At 50.4% G+C, this 26801-nt stretch overlaps 1 protein-coding gene across 1 annotated transcript in view; it reads left to right on the top strand.

Annotated features, from left to right (window-relative positions):
* Positions 1 to 1019: 1019 nt before the first annotated feature.
* DEPTOR (DEP domain containing MTOR interacting protein) overlaps positions 1020 to 26801 on the top strand; it is a 190034-nt gene continuing 164252 nt past the window's right edge. The window contains exon 1 of the mRNA XM_038745872.1: positions 1020 to 1097. Coding sequence (XP_038601800.1) covers positions 1063 to 1097 — 35 coding nt within the window. The 5' untranslated portion in view covers positions 1020 to 1062. The remainder of the gene's footprint in view (positions 1098 to 26801) is intronic.

Raw genomic sequence — 26801 nt, 5'->3', positions numbered from 1 at the left:
TCGAGAGCAAGCTAGGGGCCCGCCCCAAGCCAGCGCCCGGGGGCCTTCACACCTCCGCAGCCCCGCCCCCTGAGCGCGGGCTCACCCAATCACCGCCGCCCTGCACTTGGGCTCATCCAATCACCGCCCCCGTGAGCGCGGGCTCATCCAATCACCGCCGCCCTGCACGCGGGCTCATCCAATCACCGCCCCCGTGAGCGCGGGCGCCCCTAATCACCGCCCCCGTGAGCGCGGGCTCATCTAATCACCGTCCCCCTGAGCGCGGGAGCACCCAATCACCGCCCCCATGAGCGCGGGCGCACCCAATCACCGCCCGCACCCCTGCACGCGGGCGCACCAAATCACCGCCGCCCTGCACGCGGGCTCATCCAATCACCGCCGCCCTGCACGCGGGCTCATCCAATCACCGCCCCGCTGCGCTCGGACGCACCCAATCACCGCCGCCCTGCACGCGGGCTCATCCAATCACCACCCCCCTGAGCGGCGGGCGCACCCAATCATCGCCTCCAAGGCCGGACACACACACACACACACACACACACACACACACGAGCGCGCGCGCGCCCCAGCCCCGCCCCGTGCTCCGCCTGCGCCCAGCCCTTCCGCCAATCACCTACGAGCGGGCCGGCCGGCCTGCCAGGAACCAAGATGGCGGGCGGACGGGCGAGGAGGCCGGTCGGCCTGCCAGGAACCAAGATGGCGGGCGGGCGGGCGGGTGAGGAGGCCGGTCGGCGTGCCAGGAACCAAGATGGCTGGCGGGCGGTCGATGAAGCCGTCCGGCCCGCCAGGAACCAAGATGTCGGGGGGGGCGGTCCCCCGCCCCGCCCTCGGCGTCCCGCCCCTCCCTCCCTCCGCCCCTCCCTCCGGCCCTCCCTCCGTCCCTCCCTGCCCCCGGCTGTCAGGGTGTCGGCGGCGGTGGTGGCGGCCGCCGTGGGTCCCCGTGTGGGCATGGAGCGGGAGGAGGGCGACGGCGACGAGGAGGAGGAGGAGGAGGAGGCGGAGGAGGAGGGCGGCCGAGGCGGAGGCGGCCGAGGCGGGACGCGGCCCGGGGAGCTGGACCACATGGCCGAGATCCTGCTCACCGGGGAGCAGCTACGGTACGGGCCGGCGGGCGGGCGGGCGGGCGGTCCGGTCTCCGGGCTGGAGGGTCTCCTCTCCGGGGCGGGGACGCGGCCCGAGCCTCACCCTCCAAGCTCCCGGGCTCCTGCCAGCCCGGGTGCCCCCTGACCGCTTCTGCCCAGCCCCGGGGCTCCTGACGACACGGTGCCCCCTGCCCCACGGCTCCTGACAAGGTGCCCGCCCACTGCCCCCTTCCGCCCCAACCCCCTTTGCCCGTGACAGGGCGCCCCCTGCCCCCTCCTGCCCCTGCCCTGTGTCTCCGGACAGCCAGGGTGCCCCCTGCCCCTACCCCACGGGTCCTGACAGCCTGCCCCCTGCCCGCTCCTGCCCCACGGCTCCTGACACTGTGCCCTCTGCCCCCTCCTGCCCCAGCCCCTTTGCCCGTGACAGGGCGCCCACTGCCCCCTCCTGCCCCAGCCCCTTTGCCCGTGACAGGGCGCCCACTGCCCCCTCCTGCCCCAGCCCCTTTGCCCGTGACAGGGCGCCCACTGCCCCCTCCTGCCCCAGCCCCTTTGCCCGTGACAATACGCCCGCTGCCCCCTTCACCCCAGCCCCTTTGCCCGTGACACTGTGCCCCCTGCCCCACGGCTCCTGACAGCCCGCCCGCCCTCTGCCTGCTCCCGCCCTCTGCCCGCCCCAGCCCCTTTGCCCGTGACAGCGCGCCCGCCGCCCCCTTCCTTCTGCTCCTGCCCCGCGGCTCCTGACAGCCCGTCCTCCGGCCCTCGTGCCCCTGCCCCGCGACTCCTGGCAAGGTGCCCCTTGCCCGCTCCTGCCCCAACCCCTTTGCCCGTGACAGTGCGCCCTCCGCCCCCTTCTGCCCCTGCCCCTGTCCCGCGGCTCCTGACACTGTGCCCCCTGCCCCCTTCCTTCTGCCCCTGCCCGTGCCCCGCGGCTCCTGACACTGTGCCCCCTGCCCCCCGGCTCCTGCCAGGGCTCCCGCCCCCTGCCCACTTGGGCCCCAGTCCCACGGCTCCTGCCAACCAGCCCGCCTTGGCTCCTGCCGGGGGGCCCCCTGTCCCCTGCCCGCTTCTGCCTGCCCCAGACCCGCGGCTCATGACACTGCGCCCGCTGCCCCCTCCTGCCCCAGCCCTGGAGCTCCTGCCAGGGTGCCCTCTGCCCCCTTCTGCCCCAGCCCTGGGGCTCCTGACACTGTGCTCCCCGCCCTCTTCTACCCCAGCCCTGTGGCTCCTGACCCCGTGCCCCCTGCCCCCTCCTGCCCCTGCCCCGTGGCTCCTGACAGTGTGCCTCCTGCCCCTGCCCCACAGGTCCTATCAGGGTGCCCCCTGCCCCTTCCTGCCCCAGCCCTGTGGCTCCTGACAGGGTGCCCCCTGCCCCCTCTTTGCCCCAGCCCTGTGTCTCCTGACAGGGTGCCCCTTGCCCGCTCCTGCCCCTGCCCCACGGGCCCTGACGGGGTGCCCCCTGCCCCCTCCTGCCCCAGTCTTGTGTCTCCTGACTGACAGGGTGCCCCCTGCCCGCTGCGGGCCCGGCCCCGTGTCTCCCGTCCGCCGTGCGGGCAGACAGACTACCGTCCGGGAGGGCTGAGGGCTGCCGGGCATCCCGGGCCTGCCGGGCCTCCCCGGGCATCCCCGGGCATCCCGGGCCTGCCGGGCATCCCCGGGCATCCCCGGGCATCCCCGGGCATCCCCGGGCCTATCGGGCTGCGGCCGTCGGGGGGCCCTGGGAGGGGAGCGGGGCGCCGACGGGGAGAGCTGGGGCCTCACCGCCGTGGCCGGGGGCGAAGGGAAGGGAATGGCGGAGTGGCGGGGGGGCTGACGGGGGCTCAGGGGAACCGGGGGGACCAGGGCCATGGGTGGGGGCCTGAGGGGAATCGGGGGCTGAGGGCCATAAGGGGCTGAAGGGGATAGGGGGCTAAGGGGAATTGGGGTCTGAGGGCCATGGGGGGCTGAAGAGAATGGGGGCCCGAGGGCCATGGGGGGCTGAGGGGAATGGGGGGGCTGAGGGAAATGGGGGGCTGAGGGCCATGGGGGGGTCTGAGGGGAATGGGGGGCTGAGGGCCATGGGGGGGTCTGAGGGGAATGGGGGTCTGAGGGGAATGGGGGGCTGAGGGCCATGGGGGGCTGAAGAGAAAGGGGGTCTGAGGGGAGTGGGGGGCTGAGGGGAATGGGGGGTCTGAGGGCCATGGGAGGCTGAGGGGAATGGGGGGTCTGAGGGCCATGGGAGGCTGAGGGCCATGGGGGTTCTGAGGGGAATGGGGGGTCTGAGGGCCATGGGAGGCTGAGGGCCATGGGGGTTCTGAGGGGAATGGGGGGCTGAGGGCCATGGGAGGCTGAAGAGAAAGGGGGTCTGAGGGGAATGGGGGTTCTGAGGGCCATGGGGGGCTGAGGGCCATGGGGGGTCTGAGGGGAATGGGGGGTCTGAGGGCCATGGGGGTCTGAGGGCCATGGGGGTCTGAGGGCCATGGGGGGTCTGAGGGGAATGGGGGGCTGAGGGCCATGGGGGGCTGAGGGGAATGGGGGGTCTGAGGGGAATGGGGGGCTGAGGGCCATGGGGGTTCTGAGGGGAATGGGGGGCTGAGGGCCATGGGGGGCTGAAGAGAAAGGGGGTCTGAGGGGAATGGGGGGTCTGAGGGCCATGGGGGTCTGAGGGCCATGGGGGGCTGAGGGCCATGGGGGTTCTGAGGGGAATGGGGGGCTGAGGGCCATGGGGGGCTGAGGGGAATGGGGGGTCTGAGGGGAATGGGGGGCTGAGGGCCATGGGGGTTCTGAGGGGAATGGGGGGTCTGAGGGGAATGGGGGGCTGAGGGCCATGGGGGTTCTGAGGGGAATGGGGGGCTGAGGGCCATGGGGGTTCTGAGGGGAATGGGGGGCTGAGGGCCATGGGGGTTCTGAGGGGAATGGGGGGCTGAGGGCCATGGGGGTTCGGAGGGGAATGGGGGGCTGAGGGCCATGGGGGGCTGAAGAGAAAGGGGGTCTGAGGGGGATGGGGGTCTGAGGGGAATGGGGGGTCTGAGGGCCATGGGGGTCTGAGGGCCATGGGGGTCTGAGGGGAATGGGGGGCTGAGGGCCATGGGGGTTCTGAGGGGAATGGGGGGCTGAGGGCCATGGGGGGCTGAAGAGAAAGGGGGTCTGAGGGGGATGGGGGTCTGAGGGGAATGGGGGGTCTGAGGGGAATGGGGGTCTGAGGGGAATGGGGGGCTGAGGGGAATGGGGGGCTGAGGGCCATTGGGGGCTGAGGGCCATGGGGGATCTGAGGGCCATGGGGAGTCTGAGGGCTATGGGGGTCTGAGGGCCATGGGGGTCTGAGGGCCATGGGGGGTCTGAGGGGAATGGGGGCTGAGGGCAATGGGGGGCTGAGGGCAATGGGGGGCTGAAGGAAATAGGGGGCTGAGGGAAATTGGGGTCTGAGGGCCATGGGGGACTGAGGGGAATGGGGAACTAAGGGGAACGGGGGACTGAGGGGAACAGGGGGCTGAGGGCCATAGGGGACTGAGGGAAATTGGGGTCTGAGGGCCATGGGGGGCTGAGGGGAATGGGGGACTGAGGGGAACGGGGGACTGAGGGGAACAGGGGGCTGAGGGCCATAGGGGACTGAGGGAAATTGGGGTCTGAGGGCCATGGGGGGCTGAGGGGAATGGGGGACTGAGGGGAACAGGGGCCTGAGGGCCATGGGGGGCTGAGGGCCATAGGGGACTGAGGGAAATTGGGGTCTGAGGGCCATGGGGGGCTGAGGGGAATGGGGGACTGAGGGGAACAGGGGCCTGAGGGCCATGGGGGGCTGAGGGGAATGGGGGGCTGAGGGGAACAGGGGGCTGAGGGCCATGGGGGTCTGTGGGGTGGTGTCTCCCACTTCTAGACTGTGAGCCCGCTGTTGGGTAGGGGCCGTCTCTAGATGTTGCCAAGTTGGACTTCCCAAGCGCTTAGTACAGTGCTCTGCACACAGTAAGCGCTCAATCAATACGATTGAATGAATGAATGAATGCTGCCCCCCTCCACACCCACTCAGGCCAACAGCGCTCTTCGCCCCCAAACAAGGGGGGCTTTTTGGAGGGGCGGAGGTGGGTCTGACCTCCCCATCCCCCCCGCCCTCCCTCCTTCCCCTCCCCACAGCACCTGTATCTACGTTTGTACAGATTTACTACTCTATTTATTTTACTTGTGCCTATTTACTATTCTATTTATTCTGTCAATGATGTGCATCTAGCTTTACTTCTGTTTGTTCTGATGACTTGACACCCGTCCACATTTTTGTTCATTCATTCATTCATTCAATCGTATTTATTGAGCATTTACTGTGTGCAGAGCACTGTACTAAGCGCTTGGGAAGTCCAAGTTGGCAACATCTAGAGACGGTCCCTACCCAACAGCGGGCTCACAGTCTAGAAGGGGGAGACGGACAACAAAACATGTGGACGGGTGTCAAGTCATTAACAAAATAAATAGAACAGTAAATAGAATATCCGCCCGCCCCCCCCCCCCACTTAGAACAGTGCTTGGCACATAGTAAGAACATCACAAATACCATAATTATTTATTAATGATTACTATTATTTTGGATGCCCGCCCAGTTTTGTTGTCTGTCTAGACTGTGAGCCCGCTGTTGGGTAGGGGCCGTCTCTATATGTTGCCGACTTGTCCTTCCCAAGCGCTTAGTACAGTGCTCTGCACACAGTAAGAGCTCAATAAATACGATTAAATGAATGAATGAGGCGGAGGAAGGAAAATCACTGCCTCCCCGCCGGCAAGGCCACACCTCGCATTTCAGCAGAAGGGGAAATTCATTCATTCAGTTCATTCAATCGTATTTATTGAGCGCTTACTGTGTGTAGAGCACTGTACTGAGCGCTTGGAAAGTACAAGTTGGCCACCTATAGAGACGGTCCCTATTCATTCATTCATTCAATCGTATTTATTGAGAGCTTACTGTGTGTAGAGCACTGTACTAAGCGCTTGGAAAGTACAATCAATCAATCGTATTTATTAAGTGCTTACTGTGTGCAGAGCATTGTACTAAGCGCTTGGAAAGTACAAGTTGGCGACATATAGAGACGGTCCCTATTCATTCATTCATTCAATCGTATTTATTGAGCGCTTACTGTGTGTAGAGCACTGTACTAAGCGCTTGGGAAGTACAAGTTGGTGACATAGAGACGGTCCCTATTCATTCATTCAATCGTATTTATTGAGCACTTACTGTGTGTAGAGCACTGTACTGAGCGCTTGGAAAGTACAAGTTGGCCACCTATAGAGACGGTCCCTATTCATTCATTCATTCAATCGTATTTATTGAGAGCTTACTGTGTGTAGAGCACTGTACTAAGCGTTTGGAAAGTACAATCAATCAATTGTATTTATTAAGTGCTTATTGTGCACAGCATTGTACTAAGCGTTTGGGAAGTACAAGTTGGCGACATATAGAGATGGTCCCTATTCATTCATTCATTCAATCGTATTTATTGAGTGCTTACTGTGTGTAGAGCACTGTACTAAGCGCTTGGAAAGTACAAGTTGGCGACACAGAGACAGTCCCTATTCATTCATTCAATCGTATTTATTGAGCGCTTACTGTGTGTAGAGCACTGTACTAAGCACTTGGAAAGTACAAGTTGGCGACATATAGAGACGGTCCCTATTCATTCATTCAATCATATTTATTGAGCGCTTACTGTGTGTAGAGCACTGTACTAAGCACTTGGAAAGTACAAGTTGGCGACATATAGAGACGGTCCCTATTCATTCATTCATTCAATCGTATTTATTGAGCGCTTACTGTGTGTAGAGCACTGTACTAAGCGCTTGGAAAGTACAAGTTGGCGACATATAGAGACGGTCCCTATTCATTCATTCATTCAATCGTATTTATTGAGCGCTTACTGTGTATAGAGCACTGTACTGAGCGCTTGGAAAGTACAAGTTGGCCACATATAGAGACGGTCCCTATTCATTCATTCATTCAATTGTATTTATTGAGCACTTACTGTGTGCAGAGCACTGTACTAAGCGCTTGGAAAGTACAAGTTGGCGACATAGAGAGACGGTCCCTATCCAACAACGGGCTCACCGTCTACAAGAGGGAGACAGACAACAAAACAAAACATGTGGACAGGAGTCAAGTCGTCAGAACAAATAATCATCATCATCATAATGGCATTTGTTAAGCGCTTACTATGTGCCAAGCAGCGGCGTGGCTCAATGGAAAGAGCCCGGGCTTGAGAGTCGGAGGTCATGGGTTCTAATCTGGGCTGCACCACGTAATAATAATGATGGTATTTGTTAAGCGCTTACCATGTGCCAAGCACTGTTCTAAGTGCTGGGGTAGATAGAAGGTGATCAGGTTGTCCCACGTGGGGCTCACAGTCTTAATCCCCATTCTACAGATGAGGGAACTGAGGCTCAGAGAAGTGAAGTGACTTGCCCAAAGTCACACAGCTGACAATTGGCAGAGCCGGGATTTGAACCCATGACCCCTGACTCCAAAGCCCGGGCTCCTTCCGCTGGGCCATCTTGCCATCTTGTACTTCCCAAGCGCTTAGTACAGTGCTCTGCACACAGTAAGCTCTCAATAAATACGATTGATTGATTGATTGATTGGGCCACACTGGGTGAGCTTGGGAAAGTCACTTAACTTCTCTGTGCCTCAGTGACCTCATCTGTAAAATGGGGTTGAAGACTGTGAGCCCCCCATGGGGCAACCCGATCACCTTGTATCCCCCCCCAGTGCTTAGAACAGTGCTTGGCACATAGTAAGCGCTAAACAAAAGCCTTTATTATTTATTTATTTATTCTAAGCTCTGGAAGACATTTCCACCCCGCTCTCCATCTCCAGTCATTCTCTTCCGGATAGACCGTGACACATTTTTGCCACTTCAAAAATCCATGCCTTTTTGTTGTTCCAGAATTTTAAACCTTCCGCCGGTGTCTTAATACAATAAACAGCTTCCCGATTCAATCTCAACAGCGCTAGTGTCTATTTTTCTCCGTCTGCCTCTCCCTAATAATAATGTTGGTATTTGTTAAGCGCTTACTATGTGCCAAGCACCGTTCTAAGCACTGGGGTAGATACAAGGTGATTCGGTTGTCCCACGCGGGGCTCACAGTCTTCATCCCCATTTTCCAGATGAGGGAACTGAGGCTCAGGGAAGTGAAGTGACTTGCCCAAAGTCACACAGCTGACAAGTGGCAGAGCCGGGATTAGAACCCACGACTTCTGACTCCCAAATCCAGGCTCTTTCCACTAAGTCACGCTGCATCCCTACTCTACTGCCTTTCCTCCAATCAATCAATCAATCGTATTTATTGAGCGCTTACTGTGTGCAGAGCACTGTACTAAGCGCTTGGGAAGTACAAGTTGGCAACATATAGAGACAGTCCCTACCCAACAGTGGGCTCACAGTCTAAAAGGGGGAGACCAGTTTTATTCTGGAATTAATTAGTAATTCCCCTCACCGTGGGAACTCTCTAAATTGCTGTAACATACCGTCTCAGGAAATATTTTCCTAGTTGGTCGATAAGATGTTAGGTGGCAGTGGATTTATTTCTAAGTTCTCCTGGGATTGTTGTTTTTTTTTTCTCCACTATATTCTAAGGAATTTTAGCTTTGTTGACTTTGAGATCAGTTTTCGTTGCGGCATAAGTGGGTAGAGGTTGTCTTGCAAAGCATTTTTTTTTTTCCAGAAGGGAAGGAAATGCGTTTTTTTTTCCCCGAGTCGAGCAGTTACTGTGCTTAAACGGGTAGGCTTTAAAAAAAATCCCCCGTTATCCCATACATGTAGTCAAAGTTTGCGTACCAGTGTTTCAGTGAGCGTGGAAGTGTAGTACAATGCGACCGTATTTCCATGTGTGTGGTTTGGATATGTGGGAGCACAAAAAAGGCAGCCTGCTTGGGATAACCGTTGCGCTTTCGGAGCAGTCCTACTGACTCACGTTTAGTGAATTGTGGGTTATCTGCAATAATAATAACAATAATAATAATAATGGTATTTGTGAAGCACTTACTTTGTGCCAAGCACTATTCCAAGCACTGTTCTAAGCGCTGATAATGGCATTTGTTAAGCACTTACTATGTGCCAAGCACTGTTCTAAGCACTAAGTACTGTTTTTTTTTAATGGCATTTATTAAGCGCTTACTATGTGCAAAGCACTGTTCTAAGCGCTGGGGGATACAAGGTGATCAGGTTGTCCCACGTGGGGCTCACAGTCTTAATCCCATTTTACAGATGAGGTAACTGAGGCACGGAGAAGTTAAGTGGCTTGCCCGAGGCCCCACAGCTGACAAGTGGCGGAGCCGGGATTCGAACCCATGACCTCTGACTCCAAAGCCTCTTTCCACTGAGCCACGCTTCTTCTCCATTCTTCTTCGTTCATTCATTCATTCGATCGTATTGAGCGCTTACTGTGTGCAGAGCACTGTACTAAGCGCGTGGGAAGTACAAGTTGGCAACAGATAGAGACGGTCCCTACCCAATAGCCGGCTCACAGTCTACAAGGGGGAGACAGAGAACAAAACAAAACATATGAACAAAATAAAATAAATAGAATAAATATGTCCAAATAAAATAAATAGAATAATAAATACATACAAACATATATACAGGTGCTGTGGGGAGGGGAAGGAGGTAAGGCGGGGGGGATGGGGAGGAGGAGGAGGGGGCTCAGTGTGGGAAGGCCTCTAAGCCAGCGCTTAGAACAGTGCTTGGCACATAGTAAGCGCTTAATAAAATGCCATCATTATTTTTCATTATTTTAATAGCATTCGTTAAGCACTTAGTATGTGCCATGCACTGTTCTAAGCGCTGAATACTGTTCTAAGAACTGATAATGGCATATGTTAAGCACTTACTATGTGCCAAGCACTGTTCTAAGCACTGAACACTGTTCTAAGCTCTGATAATGGCATTTGTTAAGCACTTACTATGTGCCAAGCACCGTTGTAAGCACTGAGTACTGTTCTAAGAGCTGATAATGGCATCTATGAAGCACTTACTGTGTAATAATAATAATAATGCTGGCATTTATTAAGTGCTTACTATGTGCAGAGCACTGTTCTAAGCGCTGGGAAGGTTACAAGGTTTTTTCTGTAGGGAAGGCGGTTTATATATTGTTTATAGTTTATATAGAGTTGTACAGATTTATTACTCTATTTTACTTGTACATATTTACTATTCTATTTATTTTGTTAATGGTGAGCTTACAGTCCAGGGGGTGAGACAGATATTAAAATATATTGCATATATATATATAATCACTCTAGGGAGGAGAGTGGGGTGACTCTCAAGTGTTTAAAGGGTACAACAATAATAATAATAATAATGATGGCATTTATTAAGCGCTTACTATGTACCAAGCACTGTTCCAAGCGCTGGGGCAGAGACAAGGTAGTCAGGTTGTCCCACGTGGGGCTCGCAGTCTTAATCCCCATTTTATAGATGAGGTCACTGAGGCACAGCGAAGTTAAGTGGCTTGTCCGAGGTCACACAGCAGACGAGTGGCGGAGCCGGGATTAGAACCCACGACCTCTGGCTCCCAAGCCCGGGCTCTTTCCACTTAAGCCACGCCAACTGCCGCACTCTCTATGAATGATTGCCGCCAAACTATGGGTCACCTCCTTCTGTTAAAAGTACTAATTGTGCTCTGACTTCAAGATTTTAAAAGGTTTTTTTTTTTTTTTTGGTTTTTATTCTAAAGTTTTCCCCAACATCTTGAATGTTCTCACTGGTCATTAGAATCAGAAACAGGGATACAGCCTCCATTCATTTATTCAATCGTATTTATTGAGCGCTTACTGTGTGCAGAGCACTGGACTGAGCGCTTGGGAAGTCCAAGTTGGCAACATCTAGAGACGGTCCCTACCCAACAGCGGGCTCACAGTCTAGAAGGGGGAGACAGACAACGAAACAAAACTTATTAACAAAATAAAATAAGTAGAATAAATATGTACAAGTAAAATAAATAGAGTAATAAATCCGTACGAACATATATACGTATATACAGGTGTTGTGGGGAAGGGAAGGAGGTAAGGCGGGGGGGTGGGGGGGGATGGAGAGGAAGGAGGGGGCCTTGTGTTTCCTCCTTGGGACCTGCCCTGCACCCTTTTCCACTGACTCACTCTTTTCTCTGCCTTCACATCATCATCATCATCAATCGTATTTATTGAGCGCTTACTTTGTGCAGAGCACTGTACTAAGCGCTTGGGAAGTACAAGTTGGCAACATATAGAGACAGTCCCTACCCAACAGTGGGCTCACAGTCTAAAAGTCTTCACACTATCCCAGTGCTTGCCATTTTTGAGAACAACTGGTTGTCTACTTGGCAGGCGGCAGACCTACTAGAGATCAGATAATAATAATAATAATAATAATAATAATAATAATAATGGCATTTATTAAGTGCTTACTATGTGCAAAGCACTGTTCTAAGCGCTGGGGAGCTTACAAGGTGATCAGGCTGTCCCAGGGGGGACTCACAGTTTTAATCCCCATTTTACAGATGAGGTAACTGAGGCACAGAGAAGTTAAGTGACTTGCCCAAAGTCACACACCCGACTGCTGGCGGAGTCGGCATTTGAACCCATGACCTCTGACTCTAAAGCCCGTGCTCTTTCCATTGAGCCATGCTGCTTCTCCCCTCCCCTCCCTCATCCCCCCCCCCCCCCGAGAAGGTTACAGAAGTTCACAGAAAAACTCTATTAGTGCATTCATTCATTCAGTCGTATTTATTGAGCGCTTACTGCGTGCAGAGCACTGGACTAAGCGCAAGTCGGCAACATACAGAGACGGCCCCTACCCAACAACGGGCTCACAGTCTAGAATAATAATCATAATGGTATTTATTAAGCGCTTACTATGTGCAAAGCACCGTTCTAAGCGCTGGGAAGATTACAAGGTGATCAGGTTGTCCCACAGGGGGCTAACAGTCTTAATCCCCATTTTCCAGATGAGGGAACTGAGGCCCAGAGAAGTGAAGTGACTTGCCCAAAGTCCCACAGCTGACAAGTGGCGGAGCGGGATTTGAACCTGTGACCTCTGACTCCAAAGCCCGGGCTCTTTCCACTGAGCCACATTGCTTCTCCAAGGGGGGAGACAGACAAACAAAATATGTAGACAGGTGTCAAAACCATCAGAACAAATAGAATTACAGCTATGTGCACATCATAACAGTAAGCGCTCAATAAATACGATTGAAGGAATGAATGAATGAATTAACAAAATAAATAGAATAGTAAATATGTACAAGCAAAATAGAGTAATACAGCCGTACTACCTCACAGAGACCTCTGCTCTCTCGACCCCATCCGTCTTTCTGAGCGCCTCCCTTTCCTCTCTACTCAATCTTGACCAGATTACGGCTCTCAACTCCACCATCTCAACTCAACTCGCTCGCTCCCCTTTCCCTAATATTACAGAATTTGTCTACTAATTCTATTGTGTTCTCTCAAGCACTTACAGCGCACTGCAAATGGTAGTTGCTTAATAAATGCCACCGGTTAGTCGGAATTGCATGGAGATGCCAAATTGCGTTTTTAGTCTGAGCAGAACTATGCTTTTTTGTGTTTGCTGTGCTCCTTGGGCGGTTGATATTCACCCAGAAGTGGTGGGCACTTGCGGTGCTCAAAGCAGGGGTCTGAGAAGAGAATGTTGGAGCAAGGCATTCATTCATTCAATCGTATTTATTGAGCGCTTACTGTGTGCAGAGCACTGATAGCAGAGATTCATTATACGCATTTTTCCTGTTATGAAGGGAAGCTATCAAAGGAGATGGGATAAACGCAGGGCATGTCACCCCCCTCCGCAATAATCTCCAGTGGTTGCCTATCAACCTCCGTATCAAACAAAAACTCCTCCCTATTGGCTTCAAAGTTCTCCGTCACCTCGTCCCCTCCTACCTCACCTCCCTTCTCTCCTTCTCCATCCCATCCCACACACTCCTCTCCTCTGGTACTAACCTCAATCTCGATCTCGCCCGTCCATTTGTTCTGATGATTTTGACACCAGTCCACATGTTTTGTTTTGTTGTCTGTCTCCGCCTTCTAGACTGTGAGCCCATCATTGGGTAGGGACCATCTCTATCTGTTACCGACTTGTACTTCCCAAGCGCTTAGTACAGTGCTCTGCACACAGTAAGCGCTCAATAAATACAATTGAATAAATGAATGAATGGTCCACGTCGTACCTCTGCCCTGGAATGCCCGTCCTCCCTCAAAACCGCCAAACAATTACTCTTCCCCCCCTTCAAAGCCCTACTGGATGGGCATCTCCTCCAAGAGGCCTTCCCAGACTAAGCCCCCCTTTTCATTCATTCATTCGATCATATCTATTGAGCACTTACTGTGTACAGGGCACTGTACTAAGCGCTTGGGAAGTACAAGTCGGCAACATCTAGAGAAGCAGCATAGCTCAATTCATTCATTCATTGCTATTTATTGAGCGCTTACTGTATGCAGAGCACTGTACTAAGCGCTTGGGAAGTACAAGTCGGCAACATACGGAGACGGTCCCTACCCAACAGCGGGCTCACAGTCTAGAAGGGGAAGACGGACAACAAAACAAAACATATTAACAAAATAAAATAAATAGAATAAATATGTACAAGTAAAATTAATAGAGTAATAAATACGTACAAACATATACATATATACAGGTGCTGTGGGGAGGGGAAGGAGGTAAGGCGGGGGGATCAATCAATCAATTGATCGTATTTATTGAGTGCTTAGTGTGTGCAGAGCACTGTTACTAAGAGCTTGGGAAGTCCAAGTTGGCAACATATAGAGACGGTCCCTACCCAACAGCGGGCTCACAGTCTAGAAGGGGAAGACGGACAACAAAACAAAACATATTAACAAAATAAAATAAATAGAATAAATATGTACAAGTAAAATTAATAGAGTAATAAATACGTACAAACATATACATATATACAGGTGCTGTGGGGAGGGGAAGGAGGTAAGGCGGGGGGATCAATCAATCAATTGATCGTATTTATTGAGTGCTTAGTGTGTGCAGAGCACTGTTACTAAGCGCTTGGGAAGCACAAGTTGGCAACACATAGAGACGGTCCCTACCCAACAGTGGGCTCACAGTGTAGAACGGGGAGACAGAGAACAAAACAAAACATATTAACAAAATAAAACAAATAGAATAGATATGTACAAGTAAAATAAATAAATAAATAGAGTAATAAATGTGTACAAACATATATACATATATACAGGTGCTGGGGGGAAGGGAAGGAGGTAAGGCGGGGGGATGGGGAGGGGGAGAGCACGGGCTTTGGAGTCAGAGGTCATGGGTTCGAATCCCAGCTCTGCCACTTGTCAGCTGCATGACTTTGGGCTAGTCACTTAACTTCTCTGTGCCTCAGTTCCCTCATCTGTAAAATGGGGATTAAGGCTGTGAGCCTCCCCAGCGCTTAGAACAGTGCTTTGCACGTAGTAAGCGCTGAATAAATGCCATCATCATCATCATCATCATCTAGAGACGGTCCCTACCCAACAACGGGCTCACAGTCTAGAGGGGGAAATGGACAACAATACAAAACACGTAGACAGGTGTCAAAATCGTCAGAACAAATAGAATCATAGCTATAAGGCACATCATTAACAAAATAAATAGAAAAGTAAATATGTACAAGTAAAATAAATGGAGTAATAAAGCTGTACAAATGTATACAAGTGCTGTGGGGAGGGGAAGGAGGTAGGGCCGGGGAATGGGGAGGAGGAGAGGAAAAAGGGGGCTCCATCTGGGAAGAGCTCCGCTCAGGGGGGTTTTCCTTTTTCTCAGCTCCCCCTCCCTTCCGCATCACCTTGACTCGCTCCCTTTGCTCCCCCCCCGCCCCACAGCACTTTTGTATAGATGTATATATCTATAATTCTTATTTATTTATATTGCTGCCTGTTTACTTGTTTTGATGTGTATTTATAAGTCTATTTATATTTGTACCTGTTTGCTTGTTTGGTTGTCTGTCTCCCCACCTCTAGTCCATAAACCCGGTGTAAACAGGGATTGTCTCTCTTTATTACTGAATTGTACTTTCCAAGCGTTTAATACAGTGCTCTGCACGCAATAAACACTCAATAAATATGACAGTGAGTGAATGATCGGGGCTGGTTCCAGGCTACCCTTCATCTCCAGTTCCCATTTGCTTCCTGTGACTCCGTTCTGGTAATAATAATAATGTTGGTATTTGTTAAGCGCTTACTATGTGCCAAGCACTGTTCTAAGCGCTGGGGTAGGTACAAGGTCATCATAGTAGACTGTTAAGTCTAGACTTTAAGCTAGTCCTCTAGACAGTGAGTTCTTTGTGGGCCGGGAACATATCTACTTAACTCTGTTTTATTGCACTCTCCTAAGTGCTTTTTACAATGCTCTGCATACAGTAAGTGCTCAATAAATACCATTGATTGATAATATTTATTAAGGACTGAAGTGTATAGAGCACGCTAAAGTGTTCAGTAAATACCACTGATTGATAATATTTATTAAGAACTGAAGTGTATAGAGCACACTACTTACCGCTGGGAAGGCACATACAAGGTGGGACTTAGACACAATCCCTTGTCCGCAGGGAGCTCAAAATCTAAATATATAAGCGGGAAGAGGGGACTGACTGGTGACAGACACATAGGGAGAGAGGCAACGTGGCCTAATGGATAAAACACAGACCTAGGAGCCAGAAGGACCTGGGTTCTAATTCTGGCTCCCCCACTTGTCAGCTATGTGACCTTGGGAAAGTCACTTCACTTCTCTGGGCCTCAGTTACCTCTTCTGTAAAATGGAAATTAGGATGGGAAGCCCATGTGGGACATGGACAATGTCCAACCTGATTATCTTGTATCATCATCATCATCATCAATCGTATTTATTGAGCGCTTACTATGTGCAGAGCACTGTACTAAGCGCTTGGGAAGTACAAATTGGCAACATATAGAGACAGTCCCTACCCAACAGTGGGCTCACAGTCTAAAAGGGGGAGACAGAGAACAAAACCAAACATACTAACAAAATAAAGTAAATAGAATAGATATGTACAAATAAAATAAATAAATAATAAATAAATAGAGTAAAAAATATGTACAAACATATATACATATATCTTGTATCTACCCCAGAGCTTAGTACGGTACTATTGAAAAAAGCACTGACAACATAAAAACATGAATAAATAGTAAAATAAAAGCAATATGCAGTGGGAGGCAAGAGGAGAAGCAGCGTGGCTCAGTGGAAAGAGCCCGAGCTTTGGAGTCAGGGGTCATGGGTTCAAATCCGGCTCTGCCAATTGTCAGCTGTGTGACTTTGGGCAAGTCACTTAACTTCTCCGGGCCTCAGTTCCCTCGTCTGTAAAATGGAGATTAAGGCTGTGAGCCCCCCGTGGGACAACATGATGACCTTGTAACCTCCCCAGCGCTTAGAACAGTGCTTTGCACATGGTAAGCGCTTAATAAATGCCATCATCATCATCACAGCGAGTGCCACAGAAGCAGCCGCCACGGTCTACCCGAGATTCTGCAGAGGCAAGCCGGGCTGGCCTCATGGTGGTGAGCGGGGGCCGGGATGGAGGCTCTGGTGAGGCGGAGAAGAGCCGGAGCGTGATCCCGGGAAGGCAGGGTGAAGGCCCAGCAGAAGAGGAGCCCCCTTCTAGACTGTGAGCCCACTGTCGGGTAGGGACCGTCTCTATATGTTGCCAAGTTGTACTTCCCAAGCGCTTAGTACAGTGCTCTGCACACAGTAAGCGCTCAATAAATACGATTGATTGATTGATAAGAGAAGCAGCATGGCCTAATGGAAAGAGCACCAGCCTGGGAATCAGTAGGACCTCGGTTCTAATCCCAGCTCTGCCACTTGTCTGCTGTGTCACTCTGAGCAAGTCACTTAACTTCTCCGTGACCCATGTGGGACATGGACTGTGTCCACCCTGATTAGCTGCTATCTACCCCAGCACTTAGTAGAGTGCCTGGCACGAACTAAATACTTGACAAACACGTGCAAAAAAAATGTAAAAAGTCAATCATTCACATTTGTGCTTTGTACATTTACGTGCCTGTACGTTTCTAAGCTTGAGGGTCTACACATTCCATCGCACATTCCCGTCCAAGATTACAATATGGAAAATAACGTTGAAACTTGTTGATGGTTTTTTCATTTTAAATTTGGGCTGCAGTGAAGTAGTGGTTTATGAAGTCTATGCCAAACTAATGGCTAAAGAATGTGTGTGTGTGTACCTATCTCTTGACTCCAAACAGACATTAAGATAACAAAGGCAACAACTTCTAGACTGTGAGCCCGTTGTTGGGTAGGGACCGTCTCTATATGTTGCCAACTTGTACTTCCCAAACGTTTAGTACAGTGCTTTGCACACAGTAAGCGCCCAATAAATACGATTGAATGAATGAATTCCAAATGTTCTAAGTGGGAAAGTTACACAAACAGAAAACAGAATATAACTGATGGAGCTTAATAAGCTATCACCCTAGCATATTATTGGTAACAATAATAATAATAATGATGGTATTTGTTAAGCACTTACAATGTGCAAAGCAGTGTTCTAAGCGCTGGGGGAATACGAGGTGATCAGGTTGTCCCACGTGGGGCTCACAGTCTTAATCCCCATTTTACAGATGAGGGAACTGAGGCATAGAGAAGTTAAGTGACTTGCCCAAAGTCACATAGCTGACAATTGGCGGTACTCCATTAGACTTAAGTGGTTTTCAAAGTTTATCAATCAATCGATCAATCAATTGTATTTATTGAGCACTTACTGTGTGCAGAGAAATGTACTAAGAGTACAATGTAGCGGAGTTGGTAGACACGTTCTCTGCCCACATCGAGCTTACAGTCTAGAGGGGGACAGGAATTATTATAAATGAATAAATTACAGGTACATGTTGTCAACTTGTACTTCCCAAGCGCTTAGTACGGTGCTCTGCACACAGTAAGCGCTCAATAAATACGATTGATAAATGCTGTGGGGCTGAGGGAGAAGTGAATAAAGGGAGCAAATACACGTGGAAGGGCAATACAGAAGGAAGTAGAAGTCGTCAAAATGAGGGCTTAGTCAGGGAAGGCATCTTGGAGATTCATTCATTCATTCAATCGTATTTATTGAGCGCTTACTGTGTGCAGAGCTCTGTACTACTACTACTAATAATAATAATGATGGTATTTGTTAAGCGCTTACTATGTGCAAAGCACTGCTCTAAGCGCTGGGGAGGTTACAAGGTGATCAGGTTGTCCCACAGGGGGCTCACAGTTTTAATCCCCATTTTACAGATGAGGGAACTGAGGCCCAGAGAATCAATCAATCAATCAATCAATCGTATTTATTGAGCGCTTGCTATGTGCAGAGCACTGTACTAAGCGCTTGGGAAGTACAAATTGGCATCACATAGAGACAGTCCCTACCCAACAGTGGGCTCACAGTCTAAAAGGGGGGAGACAGAGAACAGAACCAAACATACCAACAAAATAAAATAAGTAGGATAGAAATGTACAAGTAAAATAAATAAATAAATAAATAAATAGAGTAATAAATATGTACAACCATATATACATATATACAGGTGCTGTGGGGAAGGGAAGGAGGTAAGACGGGGGGATGGAGAGGGGGGCGAGGGGGAGAGGAAAGAAGGGGCTCAGTCTGGGAAGGCCTCCTGGAGGAGGTGAGCTCTCAGCAGGGCCTTGAAGGGAGGAAGAGAGCTAGCGCGGCGGATGGGCAGAGGGAGGGCATTCCAGGCCCGGGGGATGACGTGGGCCGGGGGTCGATGGCCGGACAGGCGAGAGCGAGGTACTGTGAGGAGATTAGTGGTGGAGGAGCGGAGGGTGCGGGCTGGGCAGTAGAAGGAGAGAAGGGAGGTGAGGTAGGAGGGGGCGAGGGGATGGACAGCCTTGAAGCCCAGGGTGAGGAGTTTCTGCCTGATGCGCAGATTGATCGGTAGCCATTGGAGGTTTTTGAGGAGGGGAGTAATATGTCCAGAGCGTTTCTGGACAAAGATAATCCGGGCAGCAGCATGAAGTATGGATTGAAGTGGAGAGAGACACGAGGATGGGAGATCAGAGAGAAGGCTGGTGCAGTAGTCCAGACGGGATAGGATGAGAGCTTGAATTAGCAGGGTAGCGGTTTGGATGGAGAGGAAAGGGCGGATCTTGGCAATGTTGCGGAGCTGAGACCGGCAGGTTTTGGTGACGGCTTGGATGTGAGGGGTGAATGAGAGAGCGGAGTCGAGGATGACACCAAGGTTGCGGGCTTGTGAGACGGGAAGGATGGTAGTGCCGTCAACAGAGATGGGAAAGTCAGGGAGAGGACAAGGTTTGGGAGGGAAGACAAGGAGCTCAGTCTTCGACATGTTGAGCTTTAGGTGGCGGGCGGACATCCAGATGGAGATGTCCTGAAGGCAGGAGGAGATGCGAGCCTGGAGGGAGGGGGAGAGAGCAGGGGCAGAGATGTAGATCTGGGTGTCATCAGCGTAGAGATGATAGTTGAAGCCGTGGGAGCGAATGAGGTCACCAAGGCAGTGAGTGTAGATTGAGAACAGAAGGGGACCAAGCACTGAACCTTGGGGAACCCCCACAGTAAGAGGATGGGAGGGGGAGGAGGAGCCTGCAAAAGAGACTGAGAAGGAACGACCGGAGAGATAAGAGGAGAACCAGGAGAGGACGGAGTCTGTGAAGCCAAGATCAGATAGCGTGTTGAGGAGAAGGGGGTGGTCCACAGTGTCAAAGGCAGCTGAGAGGTCGAGGAGGATTAGGACAGAGTATGAGCCGTTGGATTTGGCAAGCAGGAGGTCATTGGTGACCTTTGAGAGCGCAGTTTCCGTGGAATGAAGGGGACGGAAGCCAGACTGGAGGGGGTCGAGGAGAGAGTTGTTGTTGAGGAATTCTAGGCAGCGCGTGTAGACAACTCGTTCAAGGAGTTTGGAAAGGAATGGTAGGAGGGAAATGGGACGATAACTAGAAGGTGAGGTGGGGTCAAGAGAGGGTTTTTTTAGGATGAAGTTAAGTGACTTGCCCAAAGTCACACAGCTGACAGTTGGTGGACACGGGATTTGAACCCATGACCTCTGACTCCAAAGCCCAGGCTCTTTCCACCGAGCCATGCTGCTGTAAAGTACTAAGTGCTTGGGAAGTACACATTGGCAACATATACAGTCCCTACCCAACAACGGGCTCACAGTCTAGAAGCGGGAGACAGACAACAAAACAAATGTGCACAGGTGTCAAGTCGTCAGAACAAATAGAATTAAAGCTAAATGCACATCATTTCAACTTGTACTTCCCAAGTGCTTAGTACAGTGCTCTGCACACAGTAAGCGCTCAATAAATACGATTGATGATTATTAACAAAAGAAATAGAATAGTAAATATGTACAGGTAAAATAAATAGAGTAATAAATCTGTGCAAACATATATACAGGTACTGTGGGGAGGGGAAAAAGGTAGGGCGGGGGGGATGGGGAGGAGGAGAGGAAAGCGGGGGCTCAGTCTGGGAAGGCCTCTTGGAGGAGGTGAGCTCTCAGTAGGGCTTTGAAGGAGGGGAGTGTGATTGCCAGGCTTTCCGGGCCAGAGGCAGGACGGGAGCGAGAGGTCGGTGGCGAGCGAAACAAGGTCGAGGTACAGGGAGGTGGTTCATTCATTCATTCATTCAATCGTATTTATTGAGCGCTTACTGTGTGGAGAGCACTGTACTAAGCGCTTGGGAAGTCCGAGTTGGCAACGTATAGAGACGGTCCCTACCCAACAGCGGGCTCACAGGCTAGAAGGGTTAGCATTAGAGGAGCGAAGTGTGCCGGCTGGGATGTAGTCGGGGATCGGTGACGTGACGGAGGAGGCGACAAGGTCACTGAGTGCTTTGAAGCCAAAGGTACGGAGTTTCTGTTTGAGGCGAAGGTGGATGGGCAGCCACTGGAGGTCTTTGAGGAGGGGGGAAACAGGGACTACATTTGTACACTTGTAGAATGTACACGTGATTTGTACGTTTTCTACATTTGTAGAAAAACGACCCGGGCAGCAGAGTGAAGTGTGAACTGGAATAATAATAATAATAATAATGATAGCGTTTATTAAGCGCTCACTATGTGCAAAGCACTGTTCTAATCCTTGGGGAGGCTACAAGATAAATACGATTGAAGATGATCAGGTTGTCCCACGGGGGACTCACAGTCTTAGTCCCCATTTTCCAGATGAGGGAACCGAGGCCCAGAGAAGTTAAAAGACTTGCCCAAAGTCACACAGCTGACAAGTGCCGGAGCCGGGATGAGAACCCATGACCTCTGACTCCAAAGCCCGGGCTCTTTCCGCTGAGCCACACCGCTTCTCCGTGGTGAGAGACAGGAGGCAGGGAGGTATATCTGACCTGCCTCCGCAACGTAACTTGGAAAAAAAAAAATTATTCCCTGGGACCTTGCTTGAAAGGTGCTTATCCTTAAATATTTCGTAGTGAAAGAAGTCATCCAGCACGAACTTCCCAACATCCCTCCACTCTACGTTCCACCTCCTCTCCCCTCCCCTCCTTTTCACGCTTCTTTCCCCTTCAAAGCCATCTCTCAAGAGGAGGCCACTCCACCTGCTCTCAAAATCGACCCCTTCCTGTTTCTCAAAAAAACGTTTGCTCTCATTCTCCTACTTTGCCTTCCCCTGAGGCTTCCTTCCTTCCTTTCTATCTTCAGGCCCACTCAAGTCTCGCCTATGCTTTTAAAATAAAAAAAAAAGGACTTCTCTTGCTCTCCCAGCTCTCTCCCGCTCTCACACCGTCTCCCTGCTCCCATTCCTATCCAAACTCCTCAAATGGGTACACCATCAGGGTCACATACCAATCAGAGGTCGTGGGTTCTAATATTCATTCAATCATATTTATTGAGCGCTTACTGTGTGCAGAGCACTGTACTAAGCGCTTGGGAAGTACAAGTTGGCTACATATAGAGAGAGACGGTCCCTACCCAACAGTGGGCTCACAGTCTAGAAGGGGGAGACAGACAACAAAACAAAACGTATTAACAAAATAAAATAAATAGAATAAATATGTACAAATAAAATTGAGTAATAAATAGATACAAACATATATACATATATACAGGTGCTGTGGGGAGGGGAAGGAGGTAAGGCGGGGGGGATGGAGGGGGGACGAGGGGTAATCCCAGCTCTGCCACTTGTCAGCTGTGTGACTTTGGGCAAGTCACTTGGCTTCTCTGTGCCTCAGTTACCTCATCTGTAAAATGGGGATTAAGACTATGAGCCCCACGTTGGACAACCTGATTACCTTGCATCTACCCCAGCTCTTAGAACAGTGCTTGGCACATAGTAAGCGCTTAATAAATACCATTATTATTCATTCGTTCAATCGTATTTATTGAGCACTTACTGTGTGCAGAGCACTGTACTAAGCACTTGGGAAGTACAAGTCGGCAACATATAGCGACGGTCCCTACCCAACAACAGGCTCATAGTCTAGAAGGGGGAGACAGAGAACAAAACAAAACATGTGGACAGGTGTCAAGTCGTCAGAACAATAGACTGTGAGCCCACTGTTGGGTAGGGACCGTCTCTATGTGTTGCCAACTTGTACTTCCCAAGCGCTTAGTACAGTGCTCTGCACACAGTAAGCGCTCAATAAATACAATTGAATGAATGAATTAAAGTTAAATGCACATCGTTAACAAAATAAATAGAATAGTAAATATGTACAAGTAAAATAAATAGAGTAATAAATCTGTACAAACATATACAGGTGCTGTAGGGAGGGGAAGGAGGTAGGGCGGGGGGATGGGGAGGAGGAGAGGAAAAAGGGGGCTCAGTCTGGGAAGGCCTCCTGGAGGAGGTGAGCTCTCAGTAGGGCTTTGAAGGGAGGAAGAGAGATAGCTTGGTGGATTTATGGAGGGAGGGCATTCCAGGCCGGGGGCAGGACGTGGGCCGGGGGTCGACGGCGGGACGGGCGAGAACGAGGTACAGTGAGGAGGTGAGCAGCCAAGGAGCGGAGGGTGCCGGCTGGGCTGGAGAAGGACAGAAGGGAGGTGAGGTAGGAGGGGGCTTATTATACCAACTCTCTTCAGAGTCACTTGAGTGAGGCTGCCACCCCTTTTGCTTTCAGCCTGAAAGTGACCTCACGGTTAAGTCCAGTGATCTGAGTTCTCTCCTCATCATCAATCGTATTTATTGAGTGCTTACTGTGTGCAGAGCACTGTACTAAGCGCTTGGGAAGTACAAATTGGCAACATATAGAGACAGTCCCTACCCAACAGTGGGCTCACAGTCTAACAGTCCTCCCTAACCTCCTGACCTTTGACCTTGTTGATCACTCCCTCCTCTTTGATCGGCTGTCAGAGTCCACTCGGTTCTGCCCCGTCGGGTGTTTTCCCTAGAACGCTCTTAGGAAACTAGGGAACGGTTTTCCGGTGATGCAGGCTGGCATGGCCTCCGGGTGCCAAGTTTTCAGAAGGTACTGTGCATGGTATTACAGCAGGTGAGAACTGAGAACTGCAGTGTGCAACTTCCGTAACGTGAGACTTCGCAAGAACGGAACCTTCCTATGAAAAGTCCGGGTTATTCCTAGCTGGGTTATTCCTAGGATTTGGCTTCCTATCTGCCTGAGGGCTTCTGTGACTAAATCCTCCTTTCCTCATCTCCCACTCCATTCTGCATTGCCCTGACTTGCTCCCTTTATTCATCCCCTCATGCAGCCCCACAGCAGTTATGTACAGATCTGTAATATATTCATGTCTGTCTTCCTCTCTAGACTGTCAGCTCATTGTGGACAGGGAATGTGTCTGTTTATTGTTATAGCATTCTTTCCCAAGCGCTTAGTACAGTGCTCTGCACACAGTAAGCATTCACTAAAGACGATTGACTCCTCCTTAATCTTATTCTGCTGGCTCCTTTTCCTCCTCTCATTGCCTCACTGAAGTTACCCCACAAGACTGTATTCTCACTCTCCACTCATTCTCTTGGGAGCTCATCTTTTTTTTTTTTTATGGTGTTTGTTAAGCAATTACTATGTGCTGTACTGTACTGAGCACTGGAGTAGATACAAGCTATTCAGGTCGGACACAGTCCACGTCCCCATGGGGCTCACTGTCTTAATGCCCATTTTATTCGTTCATTCGATCGTATTTATCGAGTGCTTACTGTGTGCAGAACGCTTGGGAGAGTACAATACAACAGTACTGTAAGGAAAGTAGGCTTATCCCGGCTCTGCCAATTTTCAGCTGTGTGACTCTGAGCAAGTCACTTAACTTCTCTGGGCCTCAGTTGCCTCATCTGTAAAATGGGGATGAAGACTGTGAGCCCCATGTGGGACAAACCGATCACCTTGTAACCTCCCCAGTGCTTAGAACCGTGCTTTGCACATAGTAAGCGCTTAATAAATGCCATTATTATTATTATTATTATTACTCTGTAACAATAAACAGACTCATTTCCTGCCCACAGTGAACTTACAGTCTAGAGAGGGAAACAGACATGAATATATTACAGATATGGGGCTGTGGGGCTGGGAAGGAGGGGATGAATAAAGGGAGCAAATCAGGGCGACACAGAAGGGAGTGGGAGAAGAGGAAAGGGCGTCTTAATCACGGAGTACAATACACCACCTTGCTTCCAGGTAATGAAGAGGATTTTGCTCCTCCATTATTTTTTTTTTATATTTTTTCAGTACTTACTCCGTGCCAGGCATTGTACTGAGCGTTGGAATAGATATAAGCTAATCAGGTTGGACATAGTTCATGCCCCACATGGGGCTCAGAGTCTCAATCCCCATTTTACAGATGAAGGAACTGAGAAGGCACAGAGAAGTGAAGTGACCTGCCCAAAGCCACACAGCAGACAAGTGGTGGAGCCGCGATTAGAACCCAGGTCCTTCGGACTCCTAGGACCCTGCTGTATCCACTAGGCTATGCTGCTGCTGCTTTAATAATAATAATAATAATAATAATAATAATAATAATAATGGCATTTGTTAAGCGCTTACTATGTGCAAGCACTGTTCTAAGCGCTGCGGAGGGGAAACAAGGTAATGAGGTTGTCCCATGTGGGGCTCACAGTCTTCATCCCCATTTTCCAGATGAGGTAACTGAGGCTCAGAGAAGTTAAGTGACTTGCCCAAAGTCACACAGCAGACTTGTGGCGGAGCCGGGATTCGAACCCACGACCTCTGACTCCAAAGCCCGGGCTCTTTCCACTGAGCCACGCTGCTTCTCTGCTTTATTTAATGGTGTGATGGATTAAAAAAAAATCACAAACAAGGCTCACCATAAAATTCCCTTTGAGTTAGGGAGCTTAACCAACACCAATTTGCCGGCTGGCCTCTATAAGCCCTTTTCTCCTTCGTTCTTGTAATCTTTACATATTTAAAGTTGTCACGAGATCATTGTTAGATAAGCAAGTACATGTCCCGAGATAATGAGGAATGTACCATGTTGATGGAACAAGTTAACCGTAGTGCTGTTTCTGAAATAATTGCAACTACTAATGTGAAAATTCAGTCCCTCAAGGCAAAAAACCCTGTATTACGGTTCTGGAAACCGTCAGGCTTGAAGCCTGGAAACAATGACGAAGGTTAGTGGCCTCTGTATATAGGTCAACCTATAATCAGTAAGATGCAGAACTCTTACCATTAATTTAGTTCTAAACCAGCATTTTCCAGGACCAGTTTGGGTTTTTTTTAATACAGAAGTGAAGTTCTCTTCCCTCACTTGACAATAAAATGCATCTTTCTGCAGCCCTTTTCCTAGATCTAGGAATCTTTGAAATTTTCCTTGTCATCCCTTTGATTAATTTCTGCAAACCACTATCACCAAGTTTTTTTGGTTTGTTTGTTTGTTTTCATTATGTGTTTGTTAAACACTCACTATGTGTCAAGCACTGTTCTAAGCACTTCATTAGTCCGAGAAGCAGCGTGGCTCAGTGGAAAGAGCCCGGGATTTGGAGTCAGAGGTCATGGGTTCAAATCCTGGGTCCGCCACTTGTCAGCTGTGTGACTTTGGACAAGTCACTTCACTTCTCTGTGCCTCAGTTCCCTCATCTGTAAAATGGGGATTAAAACTGCGAGGCCCCCCCCTTGGGACAATCTGATCACCTTGTAACTTTCCCAGCGCTTAGGACAGTGCTTTGCACATAGTAAGCGCTTAATAAATGCCATTATTATTATTATTAGATATAGGCTAATCAAGTCAGACACAGTCCCTGCCCCAGTGGGACTCATTAAGTAGAAGGAGAACAGGCATTGAATCCTCATTTTCAAATGAGGAAGTTGAGGCACAGAGAAATGAAGTGACTTACCCAAGGTCACACAGCAGGCTAGTGGCAGAGCCGGGATTAGAACCCAGGTCCTCTCAGTCCCAGGCCCATATTCATTCCAGTAGGTCACACTGCTCCTCAGATTATTAACAGTGGGGAGGCAGCGTGGTGTAGCGGATAGAGCACGGACCAGGAGTCAGAAGGCCATGGCTCTGCCACTTGTCTGCTGTGTGACCTTGGGCCAGTCACCTAACTTCTCTGTGCCTCAGTTACCTCATCTGTAAAATGGGGGTTGAGACTGTGAACCCCAAGTGGGACAGGGACTGTGTCCAACCCAATTTGCTTGTGCCCACCCCATTCTCAGTTCAGTGCCTAGCATATGGTAAGTGCTTAACAAATACCACAATTTTTATTATTGTTGTGAAGTATTATTAATACCTTCTGATATCAAATATTGAGAAGGCAGAAGATAAGCATCCCTTTTAAAATGGACTGTTGCATGGATTTTGGG

The sequence above is a fragment of the Tachyglossus aculeatus genome, chromosome 4 (genome assembly GCF_015852505.1).
Source record: "Tachyglossus aculeatus isolate mTacAcu1 chromosome 4, mTacAcu1.pri, whole genome shotgun sequence".
Classification (NCBI taxonomy): Eukaryota; Metazoa; Chordata; class Mammalia; order Monotremata; family Tachyglossidae; genus Tachyglossus; species Tachyglossus aculeatus.
Note: the sequence above shows the minus strand (reverse complement) of the source record. Positions and strands in the feature narration are given on the sequence as shown.